Here is a 14,248-nt window from a genome sequence, read left to right as displayed (position 1 = left end):
AGTTAGCTGTTTGCCCCATTGCCCAGTCACACTGTTGTGGCACCTTCCTCAGATCAAAACAAGCATGTCTGAATATCACTGTTGGTGTAAAACTCCTATAAATGTATGTTTCCTCGGGAAATAAACACTTTTATGGTACTTTACAGCTACACATCCCATCCCTAAATTGTAAACTTTGCTGATACATTTACATTTTACTTCCCTTTGTCTCAGTTATGCGCTCATGTGTAGAGTTCATTTTGTCAAGGTTTTACAAGGATCTTTAAAAGATCTATTTTTAAACTTTAAAAGTCTGAAACTCTAAAACTTGATACTGTAACTTCCCAATAATGTCAGACTAAATGAATGTGCCGTGATCTGCTTTTGAGAGATTGTATACATTCATAGATAATAAAGCAGAAAATGTTACGTGTGACTGAAAGCTCCCAGAGACCTCCCACTAACCATCAAAAAGTGAAGAAGTGGAAATTGAGCAATATGGAGCGCCCAGGTATAATACAAAGTAGCAACATTAACACTGATCTCAAGTGTTTTCCATTTATATTCCCTATCTTTGAAGAAATCTTCTTGATGTTTCATCGTCTTAAGAATATATGTGCTGGACTGAAAATGAGAAGAAAAGAGAAAAAAACTTCCTAAGATTGTGGAAGAAAACAATTGTGTCCCCACATTAGCTGCTGGTATTTTTAAAACATGCAAATTTAAAGGTTGGATGATGGATAGTACACAAACAATAGGCCTTGAACTTCTTCCAGTCAAAATAATATTAGCAGCCTCCAGGTTTTTTTGTTTTTTTTTACAGGCAGACAACTATCTTGCCATAGTTTTCTCCTTAGCAACAGTTTACCAAATTTAGAGACACCCTGTTAATTAAACAAACAAACAAAAAATCTTATTGTTCTCCTTGCTGTTTTCTCAGCAGGCATCACTGAAGTCTCTCATGATTTAATTACTGCACCTGTCCGTTTGTTACTGCAGTTTGTTAGGCTGCAATATGTTGTTATTTACATCTCCAAAACATTTCCATAAAAGTTTGGGATTAATTCTGATGAGTGGCTGCACTGCTTATTACACTGGTTTCCATGCAGACGTGTGCCCTGCAGTGGTGTAGGTTCACACAGGCATTACATCCACGTGGCATGCATAGAAACAAATAGAACTATTCTTCATTTGTGAAAAGGCAGGGAGGACAAACTCTGAAATTAAGGGTTCTGAGGGAGAGATGTACATTTCATCTGCGAAAAGGAAGAAATAAAGACATAATAAGCTTGTGACCATCCAGTCATTTAGTCAAAATGGACCAACCTGAACAAGTTGTTGGAGTTTATAAAATGGTCTGGGCTTATTATTTCCTCCAAACAATAGTCTAAACAGAAAGTAAAGTTCAGAACATGACGTAGGGCACTGTTACCTCTGTGAAATAATTTCCTGAATCCAACACCTAACCTCTAAATAGCTCGGGGCATGGTTTCAGTTCTGTGGGCTTGTTTCTGCAGCATGGAATGCCTACTTGTTTCATTAAAAGTAAATACAAAACTGAAACAAAAGTATTTTAATATGTAAAATGAGTTAGAGTACAGACAGGAATCCTCTCATGACAAGCATAATGACTTGTCTGGGAAACTCTGCATTGCTGTTGCCGTAAGTTTAAGAGGCTGTTGCATAAATACCATCAAAGGAGGGCTTAAGCAATGTCTGCCAGATACCTGCTTCATACCTGTTACTTATTTGGCTTGCAGAGTGGAATCCAAAGCCTGGAGCTGTGTTTTCAGGATCTTGATAGTGTAAAGGGAGAAGTGAATACCTGAGAAATCAGCCCCATGTGCTGAGCATGGGTTGATTACAGCTGCATGAAGAATGCTAAGCATGGCAGTGCGGGTCCCTCTCTCTGCTTCAGGTCCTTGACCCAGGGCTAGAAGCAGGAGTGGCAGCATTACTGCCTTTGTGAGCCACAGCATGGCAGCTCGGAGCACCTGCCTTGTTTTGAAGGCTTCTTTCTACCAGCAGCAGTGCACATGAAAATCAGCAGCAGCTCTGAATGAGGGACTTGGCTCCAGAACATCTTTCCTGTACTGTCAGACTTTGGTCCTATTTCTTCTAACTCATCGTTAGTGACGGGGAATCATTTTTTCCCTTTCTCAGCTACTTAAGAAGCTGCTAGGGCACTTTCAGGGGTTTAAGACCTGCAGTGGGCCACAGGTCTTTGCAGTATTCCTAATCATTAAGTTACAGTTTTAAAAGTTACACCACAGCATGCACAGCATCTCTGCTGTTAACATTTCTGAACAAGAGTAACTGTGGCTGCTGCCCTAAGTGTGCTAGGTGGAATCTGAGCTGGGCAGTCCCGTGGAGTCTTCCCAGGGGTTTGCATGGAGTAGAGAAAATCTTGTGATCAGCACATTTGCAGCCCAGGCCAAGATGGCTCTATGCAAGCAGGACAGATATACCTGCAGCTAACTCTTGGGTTAGTTCAGAATTCTAGGTCACTGTGGTTGGCTACTAGCAAGTTTTGGGTGTCTCTAGAGCAAAGAGTCATTGAAAAGGAGAGGGCAGAAGCTTGGCTTATGATTTTGAGCATGATATCCAAGTCTTCTTTTATGTCCACCCATAAATATTGTAAAATATAGCAGTAATTTAGATCATGCATAGAAGGATGTGCTGCATTGTGACCTAGGACTTAATCCATGTCCCTGAAGAATTCAAGCAGCTGTTCTTCTGTGACATGGTATGTGTTGCATGTGTCAAAGAGATAGGTGAGATATTGCTCAGCATGGAGCTGCAGCATTTTGAAAATGTGGAAGGAAATGAATAGAGTGATATTATATTTCCAAGAACTGGAAATCCTCTGACTGCTGCTCTGAATGCAGCTTTTAAGAGGGCTCACCAGGAAGTCGTAGATCCATAGATCATAGTCATCTAATCCCGGTCTTTGCAATGAATCTACTAATTAACATTTATTATATTGTGCCAGGTATTGTAATTGATGCCAATTAATTTTTGTCTTTTGTCTGTTCTGGCTTGCAGGGTGGAAAGAGTTACACAGGACCATGTGGAGGAAGAGACTGCAGTGGAGGATGTCAGTGTTTCCCTGAAAAAGGAGCCCGTGTAAGTAATATATTTTCCCACAGAAAGATCTTCATGCCATCAGCTCAATGCCATTTGCTTTAGGTAGACTTGCATTAGAGTACTGGGAATATTCAATTTGTGTGGGGGTTTTTTTTGTTTTGTTTTGTTTTGTTTTGTTTTGTTTTGTTTTGTTTCAGGAAAAAGGTACTGTTGTTGCATCTTACTTCCTTGAAAAGAAGTAGATTTGAAAAAAATACTTTGTTATGAAATATAGCAGATTATTCTTTTAAAGCTAAGGGTCAAGGGACCTCACAATGCTAAATGATTGTTAACAAAATCACCCAATAACTTTCTTGAAGTCTTACTAACGAAATTGTATCTGATGAAAAGATACCTCATACAGGTGGTTTCCATTAAATCAGATGGGAAGCAGGTCTGCGGGACTTGAAATTCCTACTGGAAGGAAACTGCCTGGGACTTTCTGGCATTGGGTTGTTTCTGGTACTCATTTCTTTTAGGGAATAAAGATGAGAGGCAGAGAATGGGAGATGTGGTGGAGGCAACAAGCCACCTGCCCATAAAGCTCTGAGCAGTTGGGCAGTTCTTTGTGGCTCAAAGTCCTGGCTGGCAGGCTCCTTTTGTTCAGCATGGTCTTTTGTAGCTGAGACAGTGACTCAGCCTTTTCCATCCACCCATTCCTAAGAATAGGCCAGGCAAGAGATGTGGCAGATCATATGCTTTCTGCTATCTCTCTTATTTTCTTCCATTCAGTGGGCTGTCAGTTCCCATTCCCATCACATTCCTCAAGCTTGACTCCACGTCTGAGTGGAAGAAGAGATTGGTAGCAAAGTCACTGTGTAGGTGGAAGGCAAGGAACACTTTTGTTTACTGCAGAAGTCCTGATGTCTCTGTGGAAGTCAGATGATCCCAGGGTTACCCTGTCATGAGCATTGCAATTGTTATACTCCCTTTTCCTGACCACAGTCTGTTCTTGATCAGCTTCCCATTGCAATATCCTAATGACAAACTGACGACACTGAGGTCAAATAAATCCTTCCCCTGAGGCGCAGCTTCTGCAGGGGCTCTCTCCAGCTGTTATTGCCCTTCCCTGATCATTCAGCACATGAAGCTTAGCAGATGCCTCCTGCCACTCCCCTGCAAGGGCACTGAAAGCCTACTGTTGCTGGGTGAAATGGCTTTAAGTATGATATTCTATGCTTCTCTTCAGTGGGATTTTTTTTGAGTTGTTCTAAGGTAAAGCACGGACCTACTAGCTCTCCACTAATGTTCATGAAAATTGTGACTTCTGTGACTAATGTATTTTTCTCCTTTCTTTCGTCTGTAAATAACCCTTAATTTCAAGTTGCTACATCTGCAGGAGAAGAGAGGTAGCTAAACAAAAGCAATTGCATGGGTTAGAAAAGCTGGAAATGTGAAGCTATCAAAGCAGAGAATCACCCAGGTGCCACAGAAGTTTAGTTGCTTCATATCTAGATTAGGAGACAAGGGCATACTCTGTGTACTCACTCTCCACTCTCTCTCTTTCACTTATGTCAGGGAAGCAAGTAATCCCATTAACTAAACACGCTGATTAAATAGGCACTGAAAAAGGGAAAAAGAGGATGTTATAAAACATTGATTACATTTTTCATTGATTACATTTTGTGGTTAGTGGTGGAAATTGTGAAGGATTACAGGGGAAAGTGATTTAAAGACTTCAAAAATTGTATTTAAATTCTCTGCAACTATATACCTCATTCTGAGTCAGCATAGTGTGCATGTATTTTGTGTCTGCTTCTCTCCTCAGATGTCACAACCTTGGTGAAACATCTGGTTTAAGAAATAAGAGCAGCCTTTAGAGACTAGTCAAATTTGGCATAGCTTCTGGTCTCATGCTCAGTTCTCAATGGGAATATTTATTTTCACAGAACCTCTGTATAATCTGGCACGATGCACATTTTCTTTTTGAGGTGACTCATTACATGCACAATAGACATATTGCATGTTTGTACTTGTAAGAATGCCTGAAGCAGCTTGCTGGAGCCTGCTTGTTTGGTGACTCTGTGTCAGGTACCACACAGCTGTCACTTGCAGGGCGTCTGGAATTCAGGTAGAAGCAGTGCTGAAAGAGCCAGCAGCCAATGGCAATACCACTGCCCTGCCATACAGTGTAAGTGCACATTCTTCTCATAGCACATCTCTCAAAACCAGGCAAACAAAAGCACTTTCTTCAGCTTCCTGCTGCTGAATGCATATCAGAAACTGTTGAATGAAGTAAATTCACTGGAGTGGTAAATACTATTGCAAAATATGGCGGTGGAAAAGGTCTGAGAAAAGCTCTATCTTTTTATTCATGTATGGTTCTGCTTCATTTTCTGCCTTTGTTTCAGTTACAATCCTAAGGTATGGCATTTAGACAAAGATGCTTTTCCTTATTGTCTTAATTCAATTACACTGTGTTAAAATAGTGAAATATGCTCAGTGCTATATTCTGGGGGCTCTGTGCTAGAGGTACAGAGGCACTGTCTGTCCAGATGTGTGAGGATTCAGCCAGACTCTGGTGATGTGTGCCAGGTCTCCAGATGCATGATGGCTGGAAGCCCTGTGGTTCTATCTGCACGGCTTTTGGTCTGAAGTTAATAACTCTTACGTGAAGGCACAGAGAAGTTGAATCGTGTCAGGAAGGCAGTTTCTAGGGACTAAAGGCCACCTAGCACAAGTCAATGCACCCAACAGGCCTGCCAAAAAAAAAAAATTATGGTATTCCTAGGTTGTGATTTTTCCTATTTCCAGCTTTTTGTCCTGTTCATGACTGAGCTTGGCCATGAAGCTTTCTCTGGGCACAGATGGAGCGGAGTGAAATCCATTGGGGATGTGAAAATGAAGTGTCAGAAGCTTGACCCACTTGCCATAGTGGTGAGGAAACTCTGCAGCAAGGCAAATGGAGCAGTTAATGTGCAAGCTTCCACCTCTTGTTTGAACTGGGAGCTTGGTACAGCACTTTCTGCCTCATTTCCATGAGGAAGATAGATCTGATTCAGACCTTCAGAGAATCACAGGGCATCACAAGTGATGATGACTTCTGCAATTCACAGCTCAGAGAAGATTTTTCTAAAGGTGTCTTTCCAGGGCCACACATGATTCCCTTGAAGTTGCCACCTTCTGCCTTGCTTTTGAGTTGATGCCTCCAGAGCAAAAAGAAGAAAGGGAACTTCTTCCATAAGTCGTTTTTCTTCTACTGTCTAATGACACCCGAGTCTTTGCTCCTGTTCACAGCAGGAACCTAATTCAAACCTAGGTGTGTATTTACTGTTAGCTGGATACAAATATCCAGTCTTTAAAGGTCTGATCATACCTTAAAGCCAGCTGCACAGTCATCCAGCCATTCTTGCAGCTGGGAAATCTCTCAGCAGAGATACAATGAGAATCCAACTTCCTGCAAGAGGGTGCTGACCCGTGCAACAAGCAATTGTGTATTCAAGCCTCAGGTGGAGGGCGCAGAGTGACAAGGGAGAAGAAGGAGAGCAGCCTTATCTTCTCATTAACTAGTGTGTGAAGAAAAGGTGCCTGGATAAGACAGGAAGGAGAAGAGGGAAGCACTGACGCTGTATTGGAATTCTACTTTAAATGAAGCAGAAACTTTCAGCTGAAGGAAGGGGGAAAAAATGGATAAACTTCCGTTTTCTTTCCTTTTCCTCCTTTCCTTTCTATTGCAGCTTTTAAAATTTTGAGAGTTAAAGTTCTTTGCAGAGTGTATAATGGGCAGAGATTGCATCTATTGGTGCATATATACACACCTTTCAAGTCCGTTAAAACATGAATGCACTTATGTAGGAAACGGTAACTCCTTTCAGTACAATGGCCAACTGTTTGACTTGCTGAAGTTCATAATCAACCTCACTTCATAATCGACCTAGAGGGCTTTGTAGAAAGTGGAAATGAATAGCAATCTTCTTGATCTTTCTGTAGAGAAAAGGCACTCTGTTGAAATCCAGCTTTGTACTTTCTATGTGAAGCAAGTGTCGAGCACTGCTTGCGCTGTTGTTTTTACAGGGGACTGCAGTAATGGTAACTGAAATTAAAGGACAGCTTCGTGTTCCCATAAAGGCCATTTTATGGGAATGCCAAAACATTTCTTTTTAATCAGGACTAGTTCAGTAAATGAAATTTAATTCACTAAAGCTCCTTTACAGATATTTGTTGCATTGCTTTCACTAATGCAGTGGCCAAGGTTACGTTCTTATTTGTTCACGTATAATCATTCCTGTCTGCTTTTGAGTGCTATACAGTTGTGAAATCCAGTGTCTGATCTTAACTTACAAGCATTTTCCATACAAGCTTAAGTCTTAACACATGGACTGCATCAAGCAGATGTTTTCTTCTGTAGTTAAATGAAGTCAACAAAATGCAACACTTAAATATTCTAAAGTCACTTCCATTCTTATATCCTTAGGGAAACCGGTTAGTTAAAACCAGTAAAATAATTTTATTAACTGTTAATGTAATTTTTGAACTTCACAATAAACCAGGTTCTCAGGTGATATAATGGCAGTAGCTCAACTCATGGTTAGTGTAAGTTGATATATCTGATATTTTCCCCTTTTTTAATAAGAACATGAGAAATTTCTTCCCATCATCTACCTCTAGTATATCTAGCCCATTACTCTGTCTAAAACAGTGATGGTAGAATGTTCTATTTAGGAGGAGTGCAGATATCTGAAAACTTTCTGCAGTCCATTCCCTTGTAACCAAAATCATACTGTTAGAGATATGACATATTTCTATATTTCTTCAGTATTTACATTTCTCCCTGAATTTATCCAATCCTTTCCTGTAGCTGATCTGTGTCTTTACAACTTCCTGTGGTACCAAGGAGTTCACTAATCAAATAAAATGAAATTACTGCCCAACATCTATTTACTTCTGGTTTCATCAAGTACACCCTATTTCTAGTACTGTAAGCTTGGGAAAAGAGCAGTTCTACATTTACTTTGCTTCCTGCTTCCAGAATTATGTAAATCTCAATAATTTCCCCTCTGCACTTTCTCTTGTCCAAAAAGCAAGATTTCCAGCCTTCTGAGCCTCTCCTTAGAAGGCTGCACTCCAGCCCCTCATTTCTCATTACTCTTTTTTTCTGGTCTGTGAGAATTTGTGGGATTATGGGTATGAATGCACTGAAGTATTCTTCAGCAGTAAATTGACATTCTGTTTTCTTCTCCATACACTCCTGACACTTGCCAGTACTGAAGTTTGACTGCCCCCCCTCCCTTCCCAGTTTGGTCAGATCCTTCTGGATCTCCCCATCACCAGCATGGCATTTAACAACTTGATATCAGCTAGTATCATCTACAGACTTGTATGTTTCACAGCTCAGATCCTGTTGCATCTCCATTTTGAAATGTGACTGCCAAGCACTATTCCTTTCTTCTTATCTTTTAGCCTATGGTCCATAAAAGCACCTCTCTCCCAAACCCAGAGGCATTTATTTTAGAATGTGTTGGTGAAGAATTTTTTCAAAGCCATACTGAAAATCCACTGAGTTTCTTTGGAAGTCTCATGTGAATGTCACCACTCCTGCTCACTTACTAAGGTCTGCCTTGTCTATTTTATCTTCTGCTTCCTGTATATTTACCTGAAATTAATCTGGCTCAAAGAACAGCTTGGATTTGGAGCTATCTCAAACACCTTCAGCAGTGAAGACCTTCACAAAGATTTTCCTGAGTTCTTCTGCTGTGGTCTTGCTGTTCCCAAATGCTTTTAAGCCTTTGACATTGCGTGGTATTGTTACTCCCATTGATGGCTTCTTGCTTTGCTTTTTACTATCAGCTTGAGGATCTTCTGCAAACTGTTGGCATTCTTTTTCAGACATCCTAATTGCCAGTTACTCTTGATCTGTTTTTTTATGAGCTTTCTTGTTCATTTAAGCAATTTTTAAAATGTTAACCTTTTTCCCTGCAATAGCCTCTGTAGCAATTTTATGAGCTATGCAGGGGTTTTATTGAACTGTTTTATTTTCTTTTTGATATGCGAAACAGTTTACCAGAATTTTTAATACAATGTTTTTGAAAAGCCTCCAGGTTGCTCTAGGCTTCCTGCCTTTTGGATTGCTTTTATAAGGCTTTTACTATTTGTCTGATTTTTATGTATTTCCCCTTCTTGAAATTGAATATCTGTGTGATGCATTTGCTTGGCTTACTCCATTTGATACGTTATTAAGTTAAAGTTGTGTTGCAAAGCTATTAGAGAGCATTCTCCCACTAGTACCCCTTGAACCAGGTCCTGTGCACTCAAGACTAAATCCAGAGAGGCGTTGTTTCTTGCGGCTTCCAGGACTCACGTGTCGCTGTGTCCGAATATTTTATCTCTTTGTCTCATCTGAATGAGGTGTTGTGTCTGACTGTATGTGGGTAACTGAAATAGCCAGCACTACTGACCTAGTTTTTCAGCTTCTCTAATGTCTTGGAATACTTCATGATCGTTGTCTTTAACAGGGAGTCCCAAATGTAAACACAGCGCTGGTTTTCTGTTATTTCCCCCTACAGGAATTCCCTCCTTTGTCCTCTGTTGTTATTTTTTCTGTTACACTTCATATTAGCCTTCACATTCTGTGCCACTGCTCTGCATGTACCTTGTCTCCAATCATTCCAGTAAAGCTGACAGCCTAGCAACTTAGTATGCCACTGATTATCCACCTTCCACCAGCCTGAGGTGCCTCTTGCAACAGAATTGTCATAATTTCCTACTCCTAATTTTTAGATTTCTAGCATTGCTACATAGAATTGCATCTATAATCATAGAATTACAAAACACTTGGGTTGGAAGGGACCTTAAAGACCATCCAATTCTAATCCCCTGTGATAGTCAGGGTTCCTCTTGGTCTAGATGAGGCTGCCCAGGGCCCTATCCGATGTGGCCTTGAACACCTCCAGGGATGGGGATTCACAGCTTTTCCAAACAACCTGTTCCTCACTGCCCTCTGAATAATGAATTTTGCCCTAACATCTAATCTAAATCTCCCTTATTTTGGTTTAGAACGTTTCCCCCTTGTCCTATCACTATCTGCTCAAGTAAAAAGTCATTTTCCATCTTTTTCTATAAGCCCCTTTAAGTACCAGGTGAAAGCACTTACAGATTTTGCCCACTCTCTATTCCAGCTGCCTGTCAGATGGCACTGTAAATAGTGTTATTTACCTTCCCTATTTATTATATTCATGGTACTTATTTCCTCCCTTGCTTTTCAAGAGCGTACTGAGCATCAGCTATGTTTCACTCTCAAGTTCCTTGAATCCAGACTGGACCGTGCCAGTCTTTCCCTTGTTTCTAGTTTAACTATTTCTCCATGACCTTTCTAACTCTCAGTAAAGCAGCCTTGTTCCATTCTGTCTGAAGACCAGCTTATTCCTCTTGTGCTGCTTGCTTTTGTTTTAGTTTACCCGCACATCAGTCCTCCACAGAATAGCCATGCATTAATCCCATAGGACAACATGACCACCAGTTTTTCCATTTTTACCACCACAAATACCATTCTGGACATCTCATATTTTCTGCTACTTCTACACAACACGCCTTGTCCTTTCTGTGCAACAGATTGAGTGGTCTCTGCTCTGTTGTACAACTTTTGCCTTCATCCTGACCTTAAAAAATGTTAGCTCTTGAAATCTTATATTACTATAACTTCTCCTTTGGATGGTATTACTCTGTTCTTTCTCTGCTCTACTCATATCAAGCTAAGTAGCAACACAGAAGATCTGGCCTTGATGAGATGTGCCTAGGAGTTGTGGGGAGGAGACAAGCTGACCTAAACCTCAGTACACAGCCTGATGCAGACTTCTGATCCCATGCAAGTTCCACTGCCTTTGGATGAAGGAACCACCTTACCAGACATCCTCAGGAAGCCACTTAACAATCATTTAAGGAAGCCACTTAACAATCAATTACCCAAACATGTACCCACCACTAAGGGAAACCCTACTAATCATGCAGTGCATGCAAATATTCACCGTGCTTACATGCCTTGCACTGGGCTGCCCTTGCTTGTCCTTCTCTCTTTTTTTTTTTCTTCTTACTTTCCATGATTATTTGAAGTGTCCTGCTTGCTGCTTAGTGTTGGTTTCATGCAAAGTGTCAGGAGTGAGCTCAGTCATGCATCATTGAAAGTATTGTCAGGTTCTGTGCCTGAATGGATACAAGGTATCACAAAAACAAAAGATACTTCAAGATTTCATATCGCTTCATAGGCCATGAACTTTCTGTCTCTGACAGCTCTCAGAAAGAGGCACTGCCTCAGAAAGAAGGTATTTGCAGTGGTGGCAGATTTAAATGCAAAATACTGGTAGTGCTAATAAGCGTTATGCATGGACAGGAAGATGTCTTTAATTATTCCAACACCTTTAATCAAGTCTGGTATGCTGTTTTGCAATTTAATTTTTTTTCAGGCTATTCAATATATTAGTGGAGAGCAGCATATCAGTGCCTGGAAAAGGAAGGAAAAAAGAGTGTAATCTTAAAAAGATGTTTAATACTGTGAACCTAAATTTTGCTCTCAGTTGCAAAAGTACAGTTCCCTTTTGCATACACATTTGAGGGTACAATTTCAAATGCGTGCTTTTGTTTATGTTTGTATTTGCCAAACACTGCCTTATAAGGTCTTAACGGCATACATAAGTCCTTAAATACTTGACATTGTTCCATAGGCATCTAAACTTTGAGTTTAAGGCTTAATTGCAGGAACTGTTAGCAGTGAATAGGCTCATAATCTTGAGTTAGATACCAGAGGCAGGCAGGCAGGATGCAGGTTTGCTTGATATAGCATGATTTGAGTCGGTCTGAAACTTAATGCTTTATGACCTAATGTTTTATTTAGTGAAAATTGCTTAACCTAGGCTACAGTGGCTATCAATCAAATAGTGTAGCTAGATACTCATGTTTGTTGCTAATCACTATTCTTTCCTACATTTGTCCTGACATTTTTTCGAGTGAAATATGCATATTTCCTCTTCTTTTTTAACTCTGTTTGTACATGTTTAATCAACATCAGAGGTCCTTGTGAACTGGTGGATGGAGGTTAGATAACTTTCCCATGAGCAAGAAGCAACGAATCCTTTCTCCACATATGTATTCTACAAAAATCTGCCATTTGAGAAGACTCAGTGGATGGTTTCTTAAAAAGCAGTTTCAAACAAACAAACAAAAAAAGCTAAACATGTAAGAAAGAGCAGAGCATTTGCATGCATATAGAAAAACAATTAAATCACATTTACATTTGTAAATGTCCAGAATATTTTAAAGACTGTTTAGAAGTTAAATAAATCTAAAGTCTCCTAAGTAAAACAAAATATGTGCACATCATCAAAAGATTATTTTTTCTCCGTTTTACTCTTTTATTTTGTGGAGCATTCTGCTTCAGCCAGATATGAAATGTCTTTTGCTTCAGCAAAGACAATTCTGAAAGCAGAGTTCTCCTAAAACCTTCTCAAATCAATAGTACAAGAGAAGAATGGTATTTCACTGAAAAGTTAGTATCCAGTTTTTTTACTTCCATGTGCAACTTCATCTGCTTCCCCATATTCATTGCATTTTCTCCAGCAAAGTAGCTACTAGAGTACAGATAATACGCTTCTCCAAAGCCTGCTGACCTACATTAGTGCAGATACTTCTACAAACTTGTCTTGAAAACCTTTGCAAGTTCAGCTGTTGTGACAAGAGAACAAATCAGCAGCGTTGGACAAAGCTCAAGAATTAATATCATCAATCATAATGAATACCAAGGTTGCAGTTCAAACAAAATTGTGACTAAAGTAAATGGATTGAATTAACCCTATTTGGCAGGTTGAGCTCTTGTATTTGAAATTACACAACCTGATGCCTTTTGCATTAGCTATATATTTCCTTGATTTGTGGGCTTGTTACAGTCAAATAAGAAAACAAATCTTACAGTGGTTTGATAAGATATTTCACTGATATTTTAGGAATTTAGTTTGAGGGCAGCATTTCTAAGAGTGAATTTGTCCATGTGCATATTGCAGACTTGAATGAGAGGTGGAGAACCAAAGCAAGACAGAGCACACTAAATAATCTAGAAATGTTGTCCAGAAGATAAAACAAGACTTCAAATTTAACTGTAGATAGATCTCTTCAATAATTAAATAATGGAAAGGAAACTATTAAATGTTAGCTGTCTGGTTGAAGATGTACTGTGGAAAACTAATGTGGCAATAGCTGAAACTGTAATAAAAAGCCTTTGGTTGCTATTCACAATAATTTAAAAATAATACATTTAAATCAAAACTAAACAGCATTTTTTGTTGTTGTTGTTCTTCTTCTTCTTCCTTCCTGACTTCCCAGGAAATACTGGAAGTATATTTTACCTTTACCTACCTAGAAAGGAAGTTCAAGCAATTCCGTGACTGTCATCTACATTCTTTTTGTTCATCGTGGTCAATAGGATCTGCACAGCACAGTACATTCCCATGTATCATTGATATTTTTGTTTATTTTTCACATAGGAATCACACTTCATTATGGAAGTGAAATGCACTGTCTGGATTGTTTTAGGACAAATATGCTGTCCATTTAGTTAGACTGTTGGGTTTTGATTTCTGGTGCAACAAATGCACAAAAATACTTTGGACAAGTTTTGCCACTTCTACTTAGAGGAGCAGTTGAAAGATAAAGGCTGTGGATGATAGCCTTGCTCTGTAACAGGGTAGTCCACACAGTCATCCAAGGAGGATAATCCAGGCCATTCTGCAGCACTTAAATTGTACTCTAGAGAGTGTGAATCGTTTCTCATGACATGTATCCAAGGCTTTACAAGTTTCTCAGATAGTGCTAGTTTCTATTTTCTGCATTTTTGTCACAAGGGAGCAAGTACCATTGACCTATTTTCCTTTTGTCTTATTCGGTAAGTACCAAACTATTAATGGAATCCTTTGAGTCTGACCTGGACAGATCAGGAATGTGGGAATAGACAGACTGTCATCATGTACAGTCTCTGTCTAGGCTGACAGAGCTCATTCTCAGCATTTCTTTAACGAACTTCAGAGAAGAAATGTTCCTTATTTACCTCAGTTTGTATGTAAGGCTTTTCAAGTGTCATCACATACTGAACAAAGCTGTTGAAGTATATGTAAGTGCTTCTGTTACACTGATCTGGAAAAGGATGACGAGCATTAAAATACCT

General features: G+C 39.6%; 1 protein-coding gene across 1 annotated transcript in view; it reads left to right on the top strand.

Annotated features, from left to right (window-relative positions):
• Window positions 1-14,248, top strand: part of COL4A2 (collagen type IV alpha 2 chain) — a gene marked incomplete at both ends in the record, with an annotated part of 138,034 nt that overhangs the window by 36,231 nt on the left and 87,555 nt on the right. The window contains one exon of the mRNA XM_079538305.1: window positions 3,025-3,105. Within this exon, the coding sequence (XP_079394431.1) occupies window positions 3,025-3,105 (81 nt within the window). The remainder of the gene's footprint in view (window positions 1-3,024; window positions 3,106-14,248) is intronic.

This window comes from Tetrao urogallus, assembly GCF_951394365.1.
Source record: "Tetrao urogallus genome assembly, chromosome: 1".
NCBI classification, from domain to species: Eukaryota; Metazoa; Chordata; class Aves; order Galliformes; family Phasianidae; genus Tetrao; species Tetrao urogallus.
This window is presented reverse-complemented; position numbering and strand designations above follow the sequence as displayed.